Source organism: Andrographis paniculata, unplaced genomic scaffold (genome assembly GCF_009805555.1).
Source record: "Andrographis paniculata isolate CXL003 unplaced genomic scaffold, ASM980555v1 Contig30END, whole genome shotgun sequence".
Taxonomy (NCBI): domain Eukaryota; kingdom Viridiplantae; phylum Streptophyta; class Magnoliopsida; order Lamiales; family Acanthaceae; genus Andrographis; species Andrographis paniculata.
The window spans coordinates 1,681,483-1,704,639 of record NW_026137563.1 but is presented as its reverse complement, the minus strand read 5'-3'; the positions used below and the strand labels follow the sequence as shown (position 1 = coordinate 1,704,639).

Below are 23,157 nucleotides of genomic sequence, written 5' to 3'. Positions count from 1 at the left end.
TAATGTTACTCAAAATACAATTGGTCATCTCCCTATCCCCAACTGTATGGGCACACATATAATAGTGGAAAAGAATCTACCATAAATTTCTGATCATTAAAACCTTCAACTGTATGGGCACACAGTGTGACAGGGAACAAAGGCATTGATCTACAAATTATAATAATGGAAAAGAATCTACCATAAATTTCTGATCATTAAAACCTTCAACAGAATCATCAACAATAATGTCGCCATTACATTGCACATTCCTGTGATTTTATGGACATTACATTGCACATTCCTGTGATTTTATGGAATTGCTCTCTGTGGCATTCAAACAATATTTATCGGAATCACAAAAGCTACTTAATTGTGTGTAACTAAATAAATAGTACAAAACTTTCCGTGAATAGAATCTCATAAATAAGTAATCTACAGGGTCATGCAACATGTCAAAATAATACTAACCAATTGACAACACGAGCTCTGCTGCGGACATATTGTAGCCTTTACACCTCAGCACTATCTTCTACATGAATCAATTTTTACCTTTCCCCTTTCTCTGTTTACGAGCACTGGGCTTATGTGTTTCCGTTCTTGCATGGACACTAACATCCTCAAATTTAATTGGTTTGATGATAACACCAGATTTTTTCACCACCTAATCCACAAACAATAGAGTGATGAGCAATTAACTATCAAAAAAAAAAAAACTTGTAAGGTATCTGGGAGTCTCAATGCAGAGTCATTATCTACCTCTGGGCGGTTAAGAGCTCCAATGGTGGTGGCAGGGTTAAATTCTGGTCCAATGGGCATCCTAATACTCTGTTCAAATACTTCCTTTGATGTATACGGATATGGCAGTGTCTTGGTATGCAGTTTCTCAGCCTACAAAAAAGGAAAAATTGTTTTAGCTTCCATGATTTGCAAGCAAACTTCTATGCACAAATTATTTGTAGGGAGCATCCTAAGTATATTAAATTATCAATCTGAATGACAGACAAACAGACTGACTACAAAATATATGTAACCAAATAAGTGGAATATAAAACTAAGCAAACCTTTTTATCCAATTTTTCTGAAATAATGACATTATGCAAGCGTGCATCCTTCCTCTTCTTCAGAGATTCTTCTCTTCTGTTTTTTGCCATCTCATGCTCTTCCACCATCCATGAAGGTAAACCTTTCTTCTTCTGAATGTTTGTCCATTGGCCCCATCCAGGAAGTAAAACAGGCTTTTCAGGTTCAGGATTTTCTTCATTTAAAATTTCCGCTTTATCTTTCTCAAAATCTTCTTCAACATCATCACCAGCAAAAGCACGTTGTATTAGCTCGGCTTGACCAGGAAGCTCATAAGTAGATTTAGGGCCAGAAGATAATATTCCATCCACCATTTCCCCATCACTATCAGAATCTTCATCATTATCCTGCTAATAACATCATAACCAACAGACAGAAAAGGGGAACGATTACACATTTGCATTTAGGATGGGAAGCATATGTATTTAAATATGACTCACCTCAATATGCTGATTATCTTCCACTGGTGTTAGATTAGAGTTAGGAACATATTTGGCGTCTTCTAACTGTTTAGTGGCATCTGAAGATTGTTTTATCTGTTCATCATCAGTTACATCAGTTTGTAAATACACAGATTCATGAAGGCTCATGTGCCAAAATGACCCAAAAATATAAATTAAAAAAATTATAAAAAAAAGTGTAATTCAAGTCTAACCTTCTTCCATGAATCAGAAGCTAAATATGCAACCTCATAAGTTGACTTGGGCTCTGGGTCTTCAGAATCCTGAAAGCTCTGAAAGAATAAAATTACAGCAAATAATCATACTTCACCTTACAAGAATATTAGAAGAAAACAACAAGAGAGGAGGAAGAAAAGGAAAGGAATAGAGAGGAAAGTAAGATGATATACAACCTTAAATAGGGATTTGTTACTAATCCCAAACTCTTCTCGAAGTAAATTATGGTCGACGTCTGCCACTCTTAGATTTTTATCAGCTTGTTTGTGTTCAATAACATAATCATCTTTGGGGTCATCATCATTTTCACTGTCACTGTTTCCATAATAGTTATTAACTTTGACCTTCTCCTTTGTCTCATTGACAACCTTCCTAGTAGCACCAAAAACCATCCTACCACTTGAGGCATCTTGGTCATGAGTTCTTAACCCACTATGATCTTCCAACTGCTTCAATGAAGACTCATACTCTTCAAGAGCAACCTTTGCCTCTTCGTCAGCAGCCTCTTTCCTCTTTTTCAAACCGCGCACCTGTACAAAGGAAAAACCGAGGTATTATATTTAATGATTTCTTCAGCAAAAGATAAGCCATATATCCGGTAAAGACCGACACAGGTTTCAGAAGAATAAACATTGTTGTAGTAATTGAAACCTCATGATATTTGAAGTAAAAGAAAAATAATCTCAATGTTCTCCAGATTACCATGAAAGGTAAAGAAAGCACTCCAGACTTAGGTAACTCTTCATCCTCTTGTAATACTTCAAGTGTTTTCTCCTTGGCCCTCTCCAATCGTTTCAATTTAACATCTTGGTCTGAATCACCCATCATGCCATCACTTTCATCATCTTCATCAGTACTCTCACCACTGCTACTGCTTTCTTTCATAGACTTAATTTTTCTAGTTAAAGCAGCATGTTGATTAAGTTGTTCGCCAAGAGCAGCTCGGGTTGCTTCATCTTGGACTTTGAGACCACGCTGTAGAATTCGTTTTGCCCATTTGGAGGTGTTTTTGTGTTTTAGAGTCAAGCGTTCCTGAAAGATTTGGTTGACAGGTTAAATAGGGGTTCTACTTAAGATCCATGTAAGAAATGAAAACAAAAGCATGATGAATCATCATCAATTGACCTCAGCCCTTTTAAATTCTTGCTTCATTGCCATCTCCTTTGCAGCTTCTGGATCCATTTGAATTGCTGCTTCCGCTGCCTTCCTTTGTTCCTTTTTCAGCACCCTGTGATAGGTCTTGGACTTTATTTTTTTAATTCTTTTTGACCTCATCTCATGGTGAAAAAGATAACTACGCATTTTAGCAAGCTCTTGCTGTCTATTCTTCACATCTTCGATGGATATCTGCCCCAAAATCCAGGATATAAGTGTGGATGTGCAAATAATATCTTCCTTTGGACCAGGAAAGTGTATTATAACAAATATAATGAAGGGTTGCGGCATGAATAGAAAAGTTCATACATTTATATATGTAACAAAATACCTTGTTCAGCTCAAGAAGTCGGGCACCATCTTTGATGTGAGCTTCAACAACTTCATTATGGGTGACTAAGGAAGCAATTTTCTTCTCAAAATCAGTTCTTGGTTTAAATTCTGAAGCAATTGCTCCTATAGTTGAAAATCCAAGATCAACATCTTCATCAAAAAACATAGTTGGTGCTTCTCTATTCCTCTTAACCAAAGGTTCCCACTTGGTAATATCCTTCTTAGATAGATCATAAGCAGCCTTTCGCTCCAACCGTTCTTGTTCTGGCTTGGGGAGCGGTGCAAGTGTGGGCATAGACTTTTTCTGCATCCGGTGTATATCTTTCCGAACTTTGCTGAAACCAGATTTTCCATGCAGCTGGTCCAAAAGGTCTTGCATGCTGATTCGACCATCCCCATCAAGAACATCACTGCTAGGATTATATTCAGACTCTGGATAAGCCTCAGAGATGATGAAGTCTTTCTTTTTTCTACCTATTGGGATGCAATTTTGGTTAATTTGGGTAAATTGGTTGAAAAGTATGCAAATCATATAATAATAAAAAGCATCAGACAGATTAATAGAACTTGGTAGAACATTTACAGAGAGAGATGAATATCCACATAAATCACCCAAATAATCCATGTATTCACTGTTTATCTTCACAACTCACGAACAATATACATAGAAATTGGTAGGCATTACAAGGATGAAGCATGAAATGGAGATAGAAGTTCAAAAAATACATGACAATATAAGTTAACGGTGGTGGCGCAACAGTAGGGCCCTGCAAGGTTCAAATAGGACCCACCCAAATTCTTCTACTTCTATCTCTCTAATAAATAAACAAATATATTTATATACATTCTAAACTCTCCATTTTTTATTAAATTTATTTATGTTAATCATAAATAACTATTTTTATTTTTATTTATTTATATTATATAAAATTTTATTCTCCACACAATAATATTCATATTGTCTACATTTTATTGGAATATAAATTTTTTAAACATTTAAATATATTTTTTTATTTTTTTCATTATATATATTACATCGTAAATAAAATATTAATTAAATAAATCACTTTTAACTTCCAGTTTAAAACTCAACTGGTAACCAAATAGTTAATTACCTTCAAAGGCATCACTAGGAAGTCCAGTAATCTTTTCCAACATTTTTGCATGCTTGCCAGCATCTTTGTCTTCAAATTCATTGCCATCAGAGTTGTCATCCTCATCTTCATCCTCGCCTTCATCAGATGCAACCTTCCAATCCTATGAATCAGACACAATCACTATGAGAAATCCCAACTGTTTTGTTTGTGTAGGAAGAAAATAGATAGTTATGTTTGCAAATAAATCTTCAGGGCACACCTCAAAATCTTTAGGAAGCTCATACTCATAGTTTTCAACAGTGTCATACCGCCTGTTCTTCTTGGATTCCTCCTCTGGAATCTCTTCTTCATATTCATATACATCATGGTCAATTGCATCATCTGAATCAATCTCTTGATCACCGTCTGAAAGCTCCTCATTATCCCGATCCTTAAGTTGATCAAGTTCCCTTTTCAAAGCATTTGGCAAATGAGGACCGCGCCGAGGCCTTTTCTCATTAGCTTCATCCTTTTTCTTCTTATTGCGGGAGCTGAATCTCTTTCTTTTCTTGACCATAGATTCTTTATCTTTCTGGAAGCTTCGAGTGCCATTATCCCTGGATTTTTTGGTTTTCTCGACCAACATTGCACCAGATCCTGAAGCAAAAACCATCTGAGTCAATTATAAAAATTACAAACGTGACTCACATTAATTACCATGGATAATATCCCACCTGAGAGTAATCAGACCAAAAAAAATTTATCTTTTGTTAGAATGTCCACTTTGCAATGGATGTTTGTAACCCCTGTTGAGTAGACCAGGTAACATTAGCCTCTGTAAAACTCAATAATACTTCACATTCGTAAACTTATCACCCAAGACCAATCACAACTTTTAATAAAGAAAACCAGCTACATAGTCAGTGTTCACTTTAAAGACTAATAAACTTTTATGTTATAATAGATAACATAAAACTAATTAGTAAGTAAACATGCCCCTATAGTATTGGAAAAAATTCATTAGTTCATTATAGTCTATCTGAATTTTTTAAGTCAGCTAAACCAATCAAATAAGCACCTTAGTTAGAAAGAACTTCATGGAGCAGGGAGACCGTAGAAACAATGAAGTCCCGTGAAAATTTTCCCACAACTAACTTATGGAATGGCTAATGAATAAGCATCAAGATAGTGCAGTGGCTAAATAAGCAACTGAGGCGCTCCTTCTACTACTCTTATAACAAGAACCCATAAAAGCAACAAATCGAATAAAATTTAAGGGAATTTGACGTTAAAATTACAACTTTAAGGAAACGGAACCACGCAAATCTGTCAACTCATCACACGGTCAGATTTCATCACTGTTCGTATTCCTGGCAGTTGTTGCACTCGAAATATACATTGACATCATAGAACACATTAACTCGATTATACATAAACCTAAATATTCAATAACTCAAAAACATGTACCCAGTCACCTAAAGATAAGCCCAACCTATATGAATCAACCGTCCCGCTATGACTGGGAAGATAATGTCGGCTTCGAGTCGGTGGATGAAAACGAGAAGCGGCGGTAACACGGTTGATATAACTGAATCCCGATTCGGAAGAAGCGGCAGTCGCCGGTAATGGAGGCCGGCGGGAGGGTTTAGCTATGAAATAGCATCACTATATTCGTGTATATATGCGAGGCCCGAATCCGTACAAAATTACAAGGCCCCTTAATTGGGCCTTTAACGTAGTGATTTTTGGGCTTTAACAAAATAAGCAGGCCCATTTATATTTAAACAAGAACAAAAAAAAAGAAACGAAACAATTTTAGGCCCAGTTATTTATTAGGGCATGTTTAGGGTTGAATTAACTTATGATAAGTTAAAGAAATCGTGTCAATAATATAAAATTTAATATTTAATATTCTTTCGTCTCAATTTAATGAATTTTTTCATTTTATTTGATTTTACTCAAGAGTTTATGTAATTAATTATATACAAATATAAAAAAAAAACCCTGTAATAACAAAATTATTTTCTTTGTAATTGCAATAAAAAAAATAAAAAATTATCAAAATTATCTTTCTCAATTTCACAAATTAGTATAATATTATTATTTTTTAATGTATATTATAAAAAAAATCGGTATCACTAATAAAAAAATGATTTTAGCGAACAAAGCCAATATTCATTGTAAATTTTGCCGTAGTATTTGAGACTTACATTATTGTCCTCTTCAATTCTACGCGTATATCTAAATTACAATTAAGGAAATTAAATAACAATAATGTGGACTAAATCTGAGAAATAAATTTTGAGATTTTTTTATATTTTAAATTAAAGTCATGACGATAATTGCAATTGAAATGTGCAAATTCAACCAGAAGGCATGGCAGCTTTCATAGAAGCAAAAATAATTTCATAACCAAATAAAATCGTAAGATTTATTTTAGATCAAGAAATACTAATATTTTCTAATATTATTTTAATTAGAATAAGAGTATACAAAAATTAGTTTTAATTCTTATGTTTTTTTATTTTTTATTTTTACATTTATGAAATAATGGTTAGAACTTAAAATGAAATGTTTTTAAAATATAATAATTTTAAATACGGTATTAAAAATATATATACCGAAATTACAAATAAGCACATATGATTAAACTGAAAACCCCCCAAAAGGGTAAAAGTCAGAGGGTTGACATTGCCAATGGTCAAGCGCTAAAACTGGTATTCAAGTCAAAACCACACCAAAATCCATATTTGTAGCTAACCCCTTTACTAATTCTCGCCAACTTTTTATTCTTATTTTTTCCGAATTTAAAAATTACGCTAAATAATAATTACACCACATTTAGAAAAGGGAAAAAAAATTTAACAAAATTTTGCATGGATTTGGTGCAATCTTTGTTGATCTCCTTTAAAAAGAATTCCAGTCAATCTTCTTACTTCATTTCTATTAATTATTTTTTTTATCAAATTATTAATCATTGTAAGAAGCTTGTTTTCTGGCTAGCCTCTATAAAGTTTTTTGCATACATTGGAGAAGAATCGAGAATCGTCTGCATTTGGATGAATTTCTGCGCGCTGCATGTTGGAACGCAATCGGAGAAGGCGATGACGAGAAAAGACAGCAGGTTAATCGAATAATTTGAACGGCGCGGGGATTTGGTGCATTGATTGGCAGTTTTTTTGAATGCATTGATGAATTTACTGGCTCTGCCGTTTATGTTCATTTAAAATTAGGGTTTGCGTAGTTGGGAATTTTAGTAATGCTTTTTTGTGTTTTTTTGTTTTTCTGGTTTTGTTGGTGGATGTATTTATGGTTTTTGATTTTCTCTTTTTGGGCAGGGAATCGTTCGGGAAGACGTGTTGAGCTGTTGCTTTTACCCTTCGATCTTTAATTTTATTTTTGGGGGGGTTGGGGTTTTCGTCAATCCTTTTCAATTCTTTGGTCTGTTGGCTGCAAGCTGTAAATTGAATGTAATGCAGATAAAGTTTGTGTACGATTATTGACACAAATCCCCATTCTTACTGAATGTTGGTGTATTTTGTGTGACCTTATAGTGTTCGTACAAATGTCTCCTTGTAATGGAGACGCTTGCTTCTTCGTCTCCCCCACGCGTCCTTCCCTCTCTGTGCGTTGTCTGGAGTTTTTGCAGACATTGTTCTGAAATTCAGGTCATTTTCGGGTGATCTCGCGGTATTTGGGGGTTAATTTATCCGATTCTGAAACTTTTCTTGTTGATAATTTGTTGAGCAATGGCTCCGTTCTGGTGGGGGAAGGAGGCGCACAGGGGGACGCCGGTGGTCGTGAAAATGGAGAATCCTAACAACTGGTCGATGGTGGAGTTGGAATCTCCGTCGGACGAGGACTTCCTCTACCCAAACGACGCCGTTCCGAAAGGAGTACGGAACAAGAACGCGAAGCAGATGACTTGGGTTCTTCTTCTGAAGGCGCACAGGGCGGCGGGATGCCTGACCTCCATTGGTGCTGCATTCTTTTCTCTGGCCTCAATTGTCCGCCGGCGAGTCGTCTCCGGCCGCACAGACTCCGCCGACACCTCATCGGCGGAGCCTCCGGAAGTCAAGTCGAGATTCTACAGTGTCATCAAGGGTTTCCTCTTTTTGTCTTTGGTACTTCTTTGTTTCGAAATGGTGGCTTATTACAAAGGTTGGGATTTCGGAGGTCCGGATCTTCAGCTCAAGCATCTCTACGGTTTGACAGATCCTTTGATGGTTAAAAGCTTGTTTGATCTGCTCTATTCCACCTGGTTTTGGATCAGGGTTGAGTATCTTGCTCCACCCCTTCAGTTCTTGGCCAATGTCTGTATAATTCTGTTCCTAGTGCAGAGCTTGGACAGGCTAATCCTCTGCCTCGGTTGCTTCTGGATCAAGATCAGGAGAATCAAACCTGTTCCCAAACAAGGCCCTGCTGATCTTGAATCTGGAGATGGTGAGAGTGATGGACATGGCTATGGATACTTCCCAATGGTTTTAGTTCAGATCCCCATGTGCAATGAGAAAGAGGTAATCCAATTTAGCTTGTTAGAACCTCTGTAATTTAATCTCTAGTTACAATTGAGTGATGCATTTGTCGAATTCGGACTGTGTTCTCAGGTTTATCAACAATCGATTGCGGCAGTGTGTTCTTTGGACTGGCCTAGGGGCAGAATGTTGATTCAAATTTTGGATGATTCTGATGACACAGCAACTCAGTCGATGATCAGAGATGAAGTTCACAAGTGGCTGGAGAACGGCGCCAACATTATATACAGACACAGAGTGCACAGGGAGGGTTATAAAGCCGGCAATCTTAAGTCTGCAATGAATTGTACCTACGTTAAGGATTACGAGTTTGTAGCCATCTTCGACGCTGATTTCCAGCCTGCCCCGGATTTTCTTTTGAGGACCGTTCCTCATTTTAAGGTATCATTATTGCCATCTCCATTTTAAGGATTACACTTGGTATTGGCTTAAATTTGTGTTCTTGATTAATTGTTTTGTATTGGATCGAGTCCGTTATGTGTTAAAATCTCATTGCGATATCTTGTATTGAATTCCTTGGCATTTTTATTTTTCTGGTTCGTATTTATTGCATTTTGTCGGTGCATGTACACGGGGGCTTAGCTGTGCGTATAAAAATTTACGTCTACGTTTTGAAAATTGTAGGATAACGAGGAACTAGGATTGGTTCAGGCCCGGTGGTCCTTCGTTAACAAGGATGAAAATCTGCTAACAAGGCTGCAGCTCATTAATTTAGCTTTTCATTTTGAAGTAGAGCAGCAGGTTAATGGGATTTTCCTAAATTTCTTCGGGTTTAACGGAACTGCTGGTGTTTGGAGGATAAAGGCGTTGGAGGAATCTGGCGGGTGGATGGAAAGGACCACTGTCGAGGATATGGACATTGCTGTGCGCGCGCATCTTCATGGATGGAAATTCATCTTCCTCAATGACGTCGAGGTATTTTGCTGCAACGCTAATCGTTTTGATTGTTTTCATTCGTACAATCTCTGCACTATCGTTGTTTATACGAATTTGAATGAATTTTCAGTGCCAGTGTGAATTACCCGAATCTTTCGAGGCTTACAGGAAGCAACAACACAGATGGCATTCTGGACCGATGCAATTGTTCCGGCTTTGTCTACCTGCCATTATCAAAGCGAAGGTATGCCGTAACATTATCCGATTCCCGTTATTTCGTCATTCCGAGCAATTCGAGTTTAATTCCGAACTTATTTTGCAGATAAGCATTTGGAAGAAAATCAACTTGATTTTCCTCTTCTTCTTGCTGAGGAAACTGATTCTCCCATTCTACTCCTTTACCCTTTTCTGCGTCATTCTTCCGATGACGATGTTCGTCCCGGAGGCGACGCTTCCATCGTGGATCGTTTGTTACGTTCCCGCCATGATGTCGTTTCTCAACATACTTCCGGCGCCGAGATCGTTCCCGTTCATCGTGCCATACCTTCTCTTCGAGAACACCATGTCGGTGACCAAATTCAACGCCATGATTTCCGGTCTCTTCCAGCTCGGCAGTGCCTATGAATGGATTGTGACGAAAAAGTCTGGTCGATCCTCTGAAGGCGATCTCGTAGCATTAGTCGAGAAAGAGTCGAAGACCCAAAGAGGCAACCGTAACTCGGAGTCGAATCTCGAGGAAATGCGGGCAGAGATTAAAAAGCAGGAGTCGCGGAGGAAGCACAATCGGATATACACGAAGGAGTTAGCGCTGGCGTTCTTACTGCTTACGGCCTCGGCGAGAAGTCTTTTGTCTGCGCAGGGAATCCATTTTTACTTCTTGCTCTTTCAAGGGATCACGTTTTTGGTCGTCGGGCTCGACCTGATCGGCGAACAGGTCGAGTAAATCATGAGACAATCATCGGAAATCGGAGACAAAAAGAGTCGAGAGAACGAAAGGCCCGTGCAAAATCATCTTTAGGTATGGCGATCGAATGTACTGTGATTATCATCGATTTTTCGCATAAGATTCTGTATAGTAACGGCGATCGACGACAACGTCGTCGTATCGTATCGTATCGATGTTTTCGAATTCGATTCTTTTGTTTATCTGGGCATTCGTATTTTATCAGGATTTTGTTCTCTGCACCTGATGATATGTAATAATGCTATGCTTAAGTGTTTTTTTTTTTTTTTTTGGATTTCTGGGAAGTTTTAGCAAAATATTGAGTATTTTCTTGCAGAAAGAAATGTGATATTTGATTCGGACAGCAGTTATTATTAAGTTCGGCCGGAATTAAGTTCGGCCGGAAGTTTACCCCAAATGATAATGATAGCGGCTACGAGTTCACAATGTCATAAAATAAAATAAGATAAAATAAAATAAAAATGAAAGTATAGTTGAAGAATTTTTTATTGACCTAACAAAATGAGTGACACACCATTACTAATTTATCACTTGTCATATCTCATTAAAAAACACACACAAAGACATGTGATCATAATTTATTTACACACACAGCTAGCAGCTATATTTGGTTGTTGTGTTAATGTAATTTATACACAACATAGCAATGTAGAACTTTTATAATTTATTATTATTATTATTATTATTTTTAAATGGAAGCATGTAATGTGGGCAATATTTAAATTCAGTTATAAATGAGAAATTGTCAATGTAGGTAGTGGAATTAATATGGTTGGTGTCACAAAAATTATGTTGGCAAGAATTTATGAGCTAGCCCTTCAGTAACCCGAATTTAATTAGAATTGTATTATGGAAAAATAAGAGGGTTTGCTTAGTTTTATTAGTTTTTATTTAATAAAATGTTTCATAATAAAAAAATGTGTATATATATATATATTATATTGAAAATTGGAATAATGAAATAAAAAATTGTTTGAAATCAAAAGTAAACAAACCCAAAAGAGTTGTGAACATCTCAAAATTTTACCTCAACTTGTACCCTATATGGTTTGTTTACTCTTGGTGTAAAATTAATTTAAAGTGGAATGTTTGATTTAAATTTTTATTTAAATATTATTTTGATGTAATATTTTATAAAAAAATAAATAGTATTGTTTTATTATAAATTATGCATATGAATAACAATGATTTTAAATTAAAATTACAATCAAAGATGTCCCAATTATGAATTTATTTGATTGTGATTTGAAATAAAATGTTATTTGAATTTTATTTAAATAAAATTTTGATTCAATATTTTTTATTAAAAATTTCAATTTGAAATAACAAAACAATAAATCCTATTTAGTTATTTTATTGGAGATAATTTCTTGGATAACTTATATTAATTTTTTTACATAATTTTATTCTTATTAAAAAAACATTTATATATATATATTAAATCATAATTCTCAAATCATTTCAATAATGTCTTGAATTTAATTTCAATTAAGTATATTATATTATACTTTATATTTTAAAGTTCATCCAAAATGACTTGTAATTTTCATTTCAAATCAACAAAAACCCTTTAAATCTTAAAACAATACAAAAAAGCATCCAACCACTCCCCTAAATTTGGTGGAAATAAAATGATCATATCAAAATCAATGTGTAAATTTCAATCAAAATCAGAGCTGTCAATTATTTATAAATTTAAAAAGACATCACTGGTCATTTTATGTGTAAACTCAATGATAGTTAATTAATAGTTTTTAATTAATTTATAGACCAATCTTTTTTAAACAATAAATAAATAAATAGACAGTAGCCTTTTTACTCATTAATTATTCTATTAACAAGACACAATCTGATAATATTTTTGCACAGCTCACTACAAATCTCAATTTTTTTATTTTTTTTTTATATATTTTTTAATAATAATAAAAAAAGACATCGATTGTAAATTAATTTAGGGACCATATTGAAATTTATTAAAAATACACACATGCCCACATAGTCCAACTCATCTCCCATCATATTGATCTGTCCTTTGTACCGATTGTGGACCACATAAAACAATTTTAAATTAAATATTTGAACATATATATATATTTACACTGAATAATTTAAATTTAAAATATAGAGTGTCTAGAAATAATTTAATCATTGGGATCAATCTTTCTATTGATTTATTGGGATTTAATTTCTAGTTCTTGATTATATTTCTTACATTTTATATAATAGATAATGTATAAATTTTAAATAATTTAAATCGCCAAAGGCAAATATCACGACATCACGTGACACGGCACGAGACAAAGACAAATTTTAAATATTATAATAATTATTATTTATTCGTCGTTTTCTATTAGATCGAACGGTCAAAGCCTCGAGGCTGTCCAAAGACGGTCTTCAGGCCACATTTATTAATTTTTTGGAAATAACAAAAATAAATCTAAAAAAAATCGAGATTGTCAATTTAATTTCATTTATATATAAAAAGTTAAAAGAAATCCAAAAATAACGTGAATAAATTTTAATTTTAATTTTAATAGTAAAAAGTAAGTGCTGTGTAGCTCTATTGTGTTGCCCACGCTTCTCGAGACCGTTACACGTCCCATTTCTTTGTTTTTGTTTAACTTTAATTTATGTTACAATATTCCAAAAATAAAAATATTTCTAATTTATTAATATCTATTATTGGCAGGAAAACGACGCGCCGAGCCAGCGAAGCGCAGATTCGATTCCACCACCGCTCACGGGAGAAATATATATATCATTCTTCAATCTGCGACTGTGTAGAGAGCGCAGCCGACCGTCGTCTCTCCGGCGGGGGATAGTTTGCTCGTTTTGGGAAACCTACCTGCATTGCAGGAAAGAGGATGGATCTCGCGCTCCTGTGTTCTGTTCTCGTGGCGTTTCTAGGGGTTATTGGATTTTGTTATTGCACTCGGAGGAAGAAGGATAGGAGGTGGTTGAGGGAGGAGGAGGAGGGGAGTGGCGCCACTAAGACTACCGTCATTCCTGAGGGAGAATGTGGATCCGGAGACGCCGGCGAAGATGATGTGATTATTGTTGGTGCTGGTGTTGCCGGCGCCGCACTCGCTTATACCCTCGGGAAGGTACTGGAATTTTATTTTTTTGGCTTATACTTTTGGCTCGTTGTGCAACCTCTGTAGATGCCATTAATGATTTATTTGGATTGTGCAGTTTTGATTCAATTGAAGTGAAAACATAAATAAGATGTGCTCGATTTGAATGAAACTAGAGCTTGGAGACTCAGTAGTTTTGATTTTCCCTTTCCCTTCGGTGTTTTGGTTGCTGTTATCTGAATTCTATTTCTATCTGTAACTAAACTCCAGGATGGGCGACGTGTTCGTGTGATAGAAAGAGATTTATCAGAGCCTGATAGGATTGTTGGAGAGCTACTGCAGCCAGGTGGTTATCTGAAGCTGGTTGAGTTAGGGTTGGAAGGTAAGCACTACAATGGATATTGATGGGCAACATACATATATATATATATATATGTATATATGTTAATGGTTTTTGAGTGAGTTTCGATTTTGTTCCAGATTGTGTAGAGGGGATTGATGCACAGAGGGTGAAAGGTTATGCTCTATTCAAGGATGGTAGATCCACCCAGCTTCCTTATCCATTGGAAAATTTTCAGTCCGATGTGTCTGGTAGGAGCTTCCACAATGGCCGCTTCATACAAAGGATGCGCGAGAAAGCTGCGTCACTTCCAAAGTATGCTGTGTGGACGCTTATTACTATTGAATTATGAATTTGATGTTGATGTTCTGTTTTACATGGCACGTGGGGGGTGAGCTTGCTACCGAGCTATGTTCCAACTCTAATGGCGAGAGGAGTTAGGGAAATGTTGTGGGAGAATTATAGTTATATGTTTGGAGTTTTCTTGATGAATGTCTTTTTGGGTTAAGCATTCTCGTTGTATGCGATAATCACTCGAGTTTCTCTTTGCTTGGCAGTGTTCGAATGGAGCAAGGAACCGTGACATCTCTGCTCGAAGAAAATGGGACCATAAGAGGTGTACTCTACAAAACAAAATCTGGTGAAGAGGTGAAAGCTTACGCGCCTTTAACCGTTGTGTGTGACGGGTGCTTTTCTAACTTGCGGAGAACCCTCTGCAGTCCGAAGGTCGGTAGTTATATGAAAGTTTTACTGTCCAATTATCGCTTGTGTCTGATATGTTTCAGTTATCACTTTCTTGAACTTAGATTTTGATCTTATTGTCATTAGGTTTTACATATCATTTTGTAACATCATTTTGTGATCTACAGGTTGATGTGCCGTCTTGTTTCGTTGGAATTGTCCTCGAGAACTGCCAACTTCCTTTCGAAAACCACGGACATGTGATTTTAGCAGATCCATCACCTATCCTGTTTTATCCCATCAGCAGCACGGAGGTCCGGTGTCTGGTTGATGTTCCCGGGCAGAAGGTGCCTTCAATATCGAATGGCGAAATGGCCAAATATCTTAAAAATGTTGTTGCTCCTCAGGTAAGATCGATGGATCATCTTGTCACTTCTATCCACCCATTGCAGCATGATTTCTGATGGTATGACTGTTTCAGGTTCCTCACCAACTGCGCGAAGCATTTGTTTCGGCTATAGAGAAAGGCAACATTAGGACAATGCCAAATCGAAGCATGCCAGCTGCTCCTCATCCAACTCCCGGCGCTTTGCTTATGGGCGACGCATTCAACATGCGCCATCCATTGACCGGTGGGGGAATGACAGTTGCATTGTCGGATATAGTTGTGTTGCGCAATCTTCTCAGGCCCCTACGCGACCTCAGAGACGCACCTTCACTCTGCAAATATCTAGAATCTTTCTACACTCTACGCAAGGTTAAGTCGAACCTTAATGCAACCAATGCTGTTTCCTCTAACGTAAATCCCCCTTTCTCACTTCGATTATCTTTGTCAACAGCCGGTAGCTTCCACTATCAACACATTGGCTGGCGCCCTGTACAAGGTCTTCAGCGCTTCACCCGATGAAGCGCGCAACGAAATGAGGCAGGCATGCTTCGACTACTTGAGCCTTGGAGGTGTCTTCTCAAACGGGCCTATATCTTTGCTCTCCGGGCTGAATCCTCGACCGCTGAGTCTGGTTTGCCATTTCTTTGCTGTTGCAATATACGGTGTTGGCAGATTGTTGCTGCCCTTCCCATCACCGAAACGAATGTGGATTGGAGCCAGATTGATATCGGTGAGTACACAAAATATATAAATCCCGGCATATCTCAACTCTGCCAAATTTCCATCACTGACCTTAATTCATACCAAAACCAGGGCGCATCAGCAATAATCTTACCGATCATCAAAGCTGAAGGAGTCAGGCAAATGTTCTTTCCGGCAACTGTTCCAGCTTACTACAGAGCTCCCCCTACTAAATAAGGGATGTTAAACCGGATATCCGTACGCACGCTAGCCGGGAGGACGAAAAGGCCACAAAGGTACCACCTGAATTAAGTGAGCAGTTGTTTTTCAAGAAGAAAATGTGTATGTTCTGCATTTAGGTGTGATTTTGTGTGTTCTTTAAGTGCCTTAATTGTGTGAATTTTGCTTCAGAACTGATGTTGGGATTTGATTTCCATGTGTAAATGACAAGTGTTTTTAGAGACAATCACATGTGATCAAAGCTAGTATCCACATGTTAGTTTTGAAGTGTCTTTATCTGATTATTTATGTGATTTGTGGTTGGAAATTAGAACAATCTTCTTGATTATTTAAGTATAACAACCAATAATTCAACAAAACTATTGCATTTCATTGCCACATTTGGAATATCCCAACAGTAGCAGTTTTTAAAATTCAAGAAATTGGACACCACACAAATTGCATTGTCGTAAGTATACAAAACAAGACCATCTATGGTAACTTGGACTGTGTTCCTTTTTAGGTTTGATTTATAGTCTGGTATTATCAATAAAAGATTTTGGCAGCATTTATAAATTGATATCCCAATATATATATATATATATATATAATGCCAATAATTTACAGAGTACATATTGCAATAATTAAGTATCAAATTACATTACATATGTAATTATGCATATAAACCAACCAACACTCTTAACTATTCCCAAATATTTTTCTTTCAAAACTATCAAATCGAACTTTTTTTTTTCAATTAATATATTACACAAAAAAATAAAAATAAAAAATTGCTATGTTCACATCAAATTAAATAATATTTCAAACCAAATATTTAATATTTTCAAACCCAAATCAAAACTTTTTTATTTTTCTACATAATTGTGATTACTTGTATGCTTCAAATAAAAATTATACACGTAATCTTAACTACACTAGCAGGCTCTAAAAGTACAGCAAAAATATTACCCCGATATACTGATTCAACTGAAATCACCTGAATACAGGAAAAAAGAATGGATGTTAGTTGGGATAAAACTCAATTATATGGAGGAGACTCTCAAAAGGAAGATGATCTGAAGGAGAACCCTTAAAGCTGCCCATTTCTCTTCCTTTCCGACTTGATAGCTTCGTAGGACACCATAACCTCCTTGAATTTTGCTTCGGCATACTCTGAAGAACAAAACACAAGAAGCCATTGTGACGATGATGATGATGATGATGATGATGAATCAGTGAAATACAGAGGAAGTCTAGTAAATATGCAGTTGGCAATGAGTTTGCAACCTTTGTTGTCCTGATTTTGATCTGGGTGAAATTCCTTCGCCTTTGTTCTGAAAGCGGACTGTACAAACGAGGATTTAGATGAGCAAATGGACGGAAAAGAATAGTCGATTTATTTCAATGAAATTGGAGTGTACCTTTATTTCTTCGTCCGTGTAAGGTTTTGTTCTCATCCTGCAAAGAAGGAAGATAGACAACTTCTAAATGCTATGTTTTATCTTCCAGATGCAAATATTAATCAAGGCCCTTCAATATTGTACAGTATTTCACAATATGAAATCGAATAAAGAACTTGGATGCCCTTCTAAATGTAAATTGTAAGATTATTAGATCATGAAGAAAACATACCTGCTAAGGCCAAGAACGGAGTAATGATGTGATAATGGAGAGCTTGCAGTGGCCCTAGACGTATCCGTAAAGTTACTATCGTGGTTTCTGAATGATTTATCTGCTTTCCAGTACCAATCATTCCTCTGGAAATTCTGATTGTATGGTCCATTCTCTTGCCAACTCTCGTAACTCCTCCTGAATTTATTTCTACCCCTGTTAAAGACACTCTGCATCCGTCGAATTCGCTCCTGAAAAAGAAGAAAAACTTATCAATGCAGCTCAAAGTGAAATTACACAGTTAACAAAATTAAGTCTCTTTCCTAGCTTAAGTACTCGTTGGAATCGAACTTGATATAAAAATTCTTAGTATAAGCATCAGCTTTAAATGAGATATAGTGACAGGGAGAAAAAATGAATAGTCTATATTTCTGGGCAGACAAAAAGATGTTTAGAACTTATAAAATGACTAACAACTAATTATCACCTGAAATTAAATAATAGAAACTGGTTATACTGTATGTAAGCATATTTTAACTTCTTTCTCACCACTCTTTCCATTTCTTCTTCGTATTGTTCTTGCATACGTCGGTTATATCTTTTCCATGCTGCCTCTTGAAAACTCGTTCGAAAAGACTGCCCGTCCTTTTGTGCTGATTGAGACCTGCTCAACTTTTTCAGTTCAATAGCGTACATGGTCAGTAGAGCAGAATTAGGTTGAAATCATTCAAGCAGCACGGCTTCAGAGATGATACTTCGTTATGCCAATGCATGCTCGCAATCAAGTTTTATTGATCAGATTGAAAAACAAACGGAGATGATGCATGAGTCTAATGATTACCTGAGAGAATACCCAATAAACCGTACTTCGCAATTGGGTAACCTACAAAATTTTTTGAGAAAAAGACATTAATTAATAAGGAAGCATTAGCAACCAAGTTAAAATGTAAACCACCCGATGGACTTTGCTAAGAGTTCCACACAGTCCTTCGGACAAGTATTTTTGAACAATCAATTAACATGGCTATTTTATGTTTTACTCCATGTTATGCAAAATTGCAATCTTTTTTAAGATTCTTCGGGGATATAAATATTGCTCATCAATATGAATGGCGACTTTGGTGGCTTTCATCCATTTTCAATATTAGAAGGTAGATTTCCCCGCAATTATTTACTTATATATTCCAAACCAACTTCAGCGCCATATTTTTCGAGATGCCCCTAATCCAAACAAGTAGTACTTTTCCATATTACCTCCATACCACATGTACCAATGCTTCATTTTGCTTCAGTAGGATGTTTGAGTAAAACATGTTTTATTTATTTATTTAAAGCCCCGAAAAATACCAGAAATGTTTCATGTCAATTTCCTTTTATTTACAGAGAGAAGAGTAAAGAAATTTAGAAGAATAATGATAGCAGGGAAAAGTGACCAACATATGCACGAGAGTTGATGAAGATGCCAAAGAGTGGAGGCAGTCTACTAAGAGTGTGTTCGTTTGTAGAATTTTAACAAAATCCTACTATTCATCCAATTTTTTTCCCCCAAAAACATCAAATCAAACACCTATTTTTCATTTTTTATATTATACTAAAAATTAATTTTACATTCAAAACATCACATCAACACCTATTTATATCACATTATACAACTATTCAAATTCAAAATTTTTACTATTCAAATCCCAACTCAAAATCCAAACCCCCAAACAAACACACCCTAAAAGCAAATACTGGATATTTTAACAAACGAAACTTACAAAAGGCAATCATATCCGCCAAGAGCCAACACGAGAACTTTAAATCATGAGAAAAAAGGTCCCGCATACAAAATGCAGTTAATTTATGGCAGAATGTGAATGTGTCTAATACAATTATTTTTCCCAGTCAGGCATCCACAACAAAGTCCTGATTTATAACTTTCGAGCTATCAGGTTGAAAATGTTTTAGGAAAATTAGAACAAGAATCATCTACCCACAATTCCAGCCTCTCAATCATTGATTTTATAGCAACTTCACTCATACTTGGATATAAAACCCTAATTGAATTCAGTGTACCTTGTAATTAGATCAATTGTTTTTTCTACTCTATTTCATCTCTCAGCTCTACATTTTTCATTGTAGTTTAACAAATGTCTTATTATTGTAGGATTATCTAAATTAGGATTGATCTAAGTGTCTGTGGACAAACAAGCTCAAAGGTAAGATTCAATTTCTGCATTTTTTTGGAGTTTGTTTGCTCTATATTCCCAACATAATCAATAGCTACTTAATCTCCAATAAAGTAAAAAATCAAAATGCAATATCTGATGACTGTTTCGAGTACAAGGGTTTAGGGTTGTATTCAAATCCAACAACCAAAACTTCGAGAATTTGAAGAATATCCATAACTATATTCTAGGAAAAAACTCCAACAATAAATTAAAAAACACCAAATTCTAAAGAAACCGAAGAAGAACTTACAGCGAAGGTCGTGGCTGTCGCTCCTATTAACCCAAAAATAAGAATTCCCCAATTTTTCATGTCTTGATTTTTCTCGTTATAATCCGTCTTTGATTGCGGCCATGGATCATCCCCGTTCCGTTTGCCGCCGCCCACGACATCGCCCATTTTTTTCCTCCTATTTTCAAGATTCTCTACAGAGAGGCGGCGACTCCGTCGGCTTCAAATTCATCGGTGGGAGAGATGGAATTTCTTCTCGCCGACTTTGATTTTTTTTCTGTTCTTAATTAATTGTAAATCTGCCACTACAGTCAGCTCTTTATATTTTCTTTTAAATAAAATACAATATATGTATATTTGATACTCCATCAATCTTCGTTAAAGTAAGTGTTTATTTAGAAAAATGAGTAATAATAGTAATTTTTTTTTATAATAAAAAAATATATAAAAATATAATAATTTTTATTTAGAAAATAAATAATAATATCTTTTGATAAAAATAAAAAAATAATATAAATTTAAACGACAAACAAAATATTTTATTAATAATATTTATAAATAAATAAATAGTCTCTATTTAAGAAAAGGCACAATTGGCTTTAAATTCCTATTTTGTCTAATTTATTAATAATCAGTCCCCATTACTAAATTCTTATTCTGCAGTCCCTATTTTTCCATTTCACTCATTCTTCACTCCCTATCATTTCTTTATTTCTGATTTAGCTCTCAAACCCCTTTTACACGTTGGTTATTCTTCGCGCGGAATTGGGAGTAAAACATGTTAGTCCAGAATCATTGGATCAAAAATCACCACCGTAGCCGCGTTGCCCATAAGCCAACAATCGCGAAGAACCATTTTTTTTTTCTTGTTTGATATTTTCGTGCCACTGCGAGCCCTTCTTCTCCGGCGAAGAGCGACGTCAGAATTTTACAAAGGTTAGGACCTCTATTTTAAAATTGGTAGTTTATGTTTCATGAGGTGATTATTTTGTGATAAATCTTACTAGCGCAGCACTCCTTCATTTTCTATTTCATTTCGTCTTCACACTTTTTCCTATTGTAATCTCTCGTTAATTTCGCACAAAATTGGAAGGGGAATCTACTCGCCTATAATCCGGTGAACGTGAAATTGTAATTACAGATCACTGGCCTAGATTCCGACAAACACAAAGACACATCTATCCCAATTTGTTACGGCCATTGGACAATAATCCATTTCTCTTCGAAGAAGACCCACCTTATTGTTTTCGAAAGGTTAGAACATCTGTTCTTGATTGATTGTAGATATATTATGTGTGGTGAATGAATACCAAATCTCAACCCTGATGCATTTTTCATCTTTTTTTCCTATCTCCCATTTGGAAAACACATTATGTTAATAGTAGTGAGGTAAATGTCTAATGCACTTCACATGTTCGATAAAATGTTTCAAAAAGTTACATGTATTAGTGTAAGAGAATTTAATAATTTTTTGTTCAAAGTATTGAGTTATAATTTCACTTTTCATGAATATGCACTATTTTGGAGTTTCAATCAAATATTATATCCTCAGTATTGTCATCACTAGTTATTTTTGTGCCTTTATAATCTATTGTAGTTTGGTGTTGATATTATAGAAAACAATGTTATAGTGATGGGTAAAATAACATTGTTGGATTGCCTACAACCTTACTTCTTCAAGTATTGATTTATATATGGTATATATAATTATAATTTATTATAGTCCAGTAGGTTTAGATTAGTGTGTAAAAATATTATATTCATGTACTCTAATTGTACAATTTATTATATAATCACATATTTTTTCCTAAGTTGCTGAACATTAATATTTTATCTATTTATGGGCAGAAGCATCGTGCTAAAGTGACTATTCTTCATCCATTTACCAAAAACTCAGAACAAATCAAGACGCTGATATCTTAATTGCAGCTGCAGAAGTACTCAATTTGGTCCGTGATAGTTGGTTAAAGCCAGACGCAATTGTTGTAGATATTTAAATGTGTAATTTTTTTTTTATTATTTTGAAAGAATGTCCATCAATCCTCTCATTGTAATTACTTTTAGCGTGCTAAACATAATCTAATGTTGTATATAAATATACAACAATAAGAGAATTGTTGCATTGAAGCTCTTTTGTAAATTTGATGTATTATGGTAGATGAACAGAAATTATGGGTATGTGAGATAGTATTTTATATATGACTTGTTGACAACAAAGGTTTCTGAAAATTTAACAGAGGTACATAGGAGCTCTACTGGAGTACTTTCCTACTCAACTGAGTTACTATTTTGTTAAAAGCTTCTGATTGATTGATATTTGAGTTTGTGAGTGCGAAAATTTAGATTATTATGTTATGGGTCAAAATATTTTAGAAAAAATATGTTTGTCCTATTACACAAAAAACACTTGAAGTCCTAGTAGTAGATTACAACTCGCGCTTTCACTTGAATGTTGTTGTTGTGTGTGTGTTACGATGTAGATTACTATGTAATTGGTCCAAAGATTTTCAATTCCTGGCAGCAATTATTTACACTTAACAACCAATATAATTTAACTTAGTCATTTATGACTTGTTTAGCCATCTACAAGTGGAGGTTGAACTATAATTGTACATATGCCACACAATATAACGAAGTTATTTCTGACTTATTTAGTCATCTATAGTAAATATATATTATTTATCTTTTCAAACAATTTAAGGTGCCGCGGAAATACTATCACGATGAATTCATCCTTGGTTAACGACAACAAGTGAATAATTTGAACAAAAAGTGTCTGTTTTCCAAGCACATATTATCAGAGTATATATACTCGTTACTGAAGCATATAATACCAGTATTATAGGTACACAAGATCTGTGACAAGATATGTCCGTATTTGATGCAGGTATGTAAGTATGCACTTTGGGTACACACACCGACATTCAAGGTATAAATGATAATTGCTTAGGTATTTTCTTTGTAGTAGAAGGTATTCGTGAATGTGATTGATTTCAGTTGATCCCCTGAGGGGCACAAACTCGGTGAGAGTACTTCATCTCCT

At 35.3% G+C, this 23,157-nt stretch overlaps 4 protein-coding genes and 1 long non-coding RNA gene across 11 annotated transcripts; 3 read left to right on the top strand and 2 right to left on the bottom strand.

Moving 5' to 3' along the window:
- Positions 1-215: 215 nt before the first annotated feature.
- On the bottom strand, positions 216-5,950 carry LOC127246792 (uncharacterized). Of its 4 annotated transcripts, none has more exons than XM_051268356.1 (13): positions 5,771-5,950; positions 5,038-5,109; positions 4,584-4,960; positions 4,343-4,484; positions 3,226-3,701; positions 2,865-3,086; positions 2,442-2,771; positions 1,916-2,269; positions 1,718-1,795; positions 1,503-1,598; positions 1,044-1,412; positions 739-870; positions 216-643 (listed from the first exon to the last, which is right to left on the bottom strand). In XM_051268356.1, the coding sequence occupies exons 3-13, from the start codon at positions 4,947-4,949 to the stop codon at positions 521-523; spliced, it is 2,688 nt and encodes an 895-aa protein (XP_051124313.1). In that variant the 5' UTR covers positions 4,950-4,960; positions 5,038-5,109; positions 5,771-5,950; the 3' UTR covers positions 216-520. The 4 variants fall into 4 exon arrangements, with proteins under 4 accessions (XP_051124313.1, XP_051124314.1, XP_051124312.1 ...); XM_051268357.1 differs by having other exon boundaries at positions 5,779-5,950; XM_051268355.1 differs by having other exon boundaries at positions 5,796-5,950.
- Positions 5,951-7,312: 1,362 nt separating this feature from the next.
- LOC127246793 (probable xyloglucan glycosyltransferase 12) lies at positions 7,313-10,958 on the top strand. Of its 2 annotated transcripts, XM_051268359.1 has the most exons (6): positions 7,313-7,427; positions 7,642-8,820; positions 8,911-9,219; positions 9,463-9,753; positions 9,845-9,958; positions 10,037-10,958. In XM_051268359.1, exons 2-6 carry the CDS (start codon positions 8,053-8,055, stop codon positions 10,655-10,657), a joined length of 2,103 nt encoding a protein of 700 aa, XP_051124316.1. In that variant the 5' UTR covers positions 7,313-7,427; positions 7,642-8,052; the 3' UTR covers positions 10,658-10,958. The 2 variants fall into 2 exon arrangements, with proteins under 2 accessions (XP_051124316.1, XP_051124317.1); XM_051268360.1 differs by lacking the exon at positions 7,313-7,427 and having other exon boundaries at positions 7,472-8,820.
- Positions 10,959-13,403: 2,445 nt separating this feature from the next.
- LOC127246795 (squalene epoxidase 1-like) lies at positions 13,404-17,200 on the top strand. 2 transcript variants are annotated; one of them, XR_007837773.1, is made up of 9 exons: positions 13,404-13,782; positions 14,023-14,134; positions 14,233-14,407; positions 14,650-14,818; positions 14,962-15,180; positions 15,255-15,530; positions 15,613-15,891; positions 15,975-16,138; positions 17,069-17,200. XR_007837773.1 is itself a non-coding variant. In XM_051268361.1 (8 exons), the coding sequence occupies exons 1-8, from the start codon at positions 13,543-13,545 to the stop codon at positions 16,077-16,079; spliced, it is 1,575 nt and encodes a 524-aa protein (XP_051124318.1). In that variant the 5' UTR covers positions 13,404-13,542; the 3' UTR covers positions 16,080-16,139. The 2 variants fall into 2 exon arrangements, 1 of the variants encoding a protein (XP_051124318.1); XM_051268361.1 differs by lacking the exon at positions 17,069-17,200 and having other exon boundaries at positions 15,975-16,139.
- Positions 16,866-20,412, bottom strand: LOC127246797 (uncharacterized). Of its 2 annotated transcripts, XM_051268369.1 has the most exons (8): positions 20,136-20,412; positions 18,514-18,555; positions 18,222-18,344; positions 17,694-17,923; positions 17,483-17,519; positions 17,349-17,406; positions 17,150-17,234; positions 16,866-17,058 (listed from the first exon to the last, which is right to left on the bottom strand). In XM_051268369.1, exons 1-7 carry the CDS (start codon positions 20,280-20,282, stop codon positions 17,152-17,154), a joined length of 720 nt encoding a protein of 239 aa, XP_051124326.1. In that variant the 5' UTR covers positions 20,283-20,412; the 3' UTR covers positions 16,866-17,058; positions 17,150-17,151. The 2 variants fall into 2 exon arrangements, with proteins under 2 accessions (XP_051124326.1, XP_051124325.1); XM_051268368.1 differs by lacking the exon at positions 16,866-17,058 and having other exon boundaries at positions 17,087-17,234.
- Positions 20,413-20,850: 438 nt separating this feature from the next.
- Positions 20,851-22,109, top strand: LOC127246957 (uncharacterized). The gene is made up of 3 exons (XR_007837782.1): positions 20,851-21,050; positions 21,256-21,368; positions 21,963-22,109. It is a non-coding gene; the product is annotated as an uncharacterized LOC127246957 (long non-coding RNA).
- Positions 22,110-23,157: the final 1,048 nt, after the last annotated feature.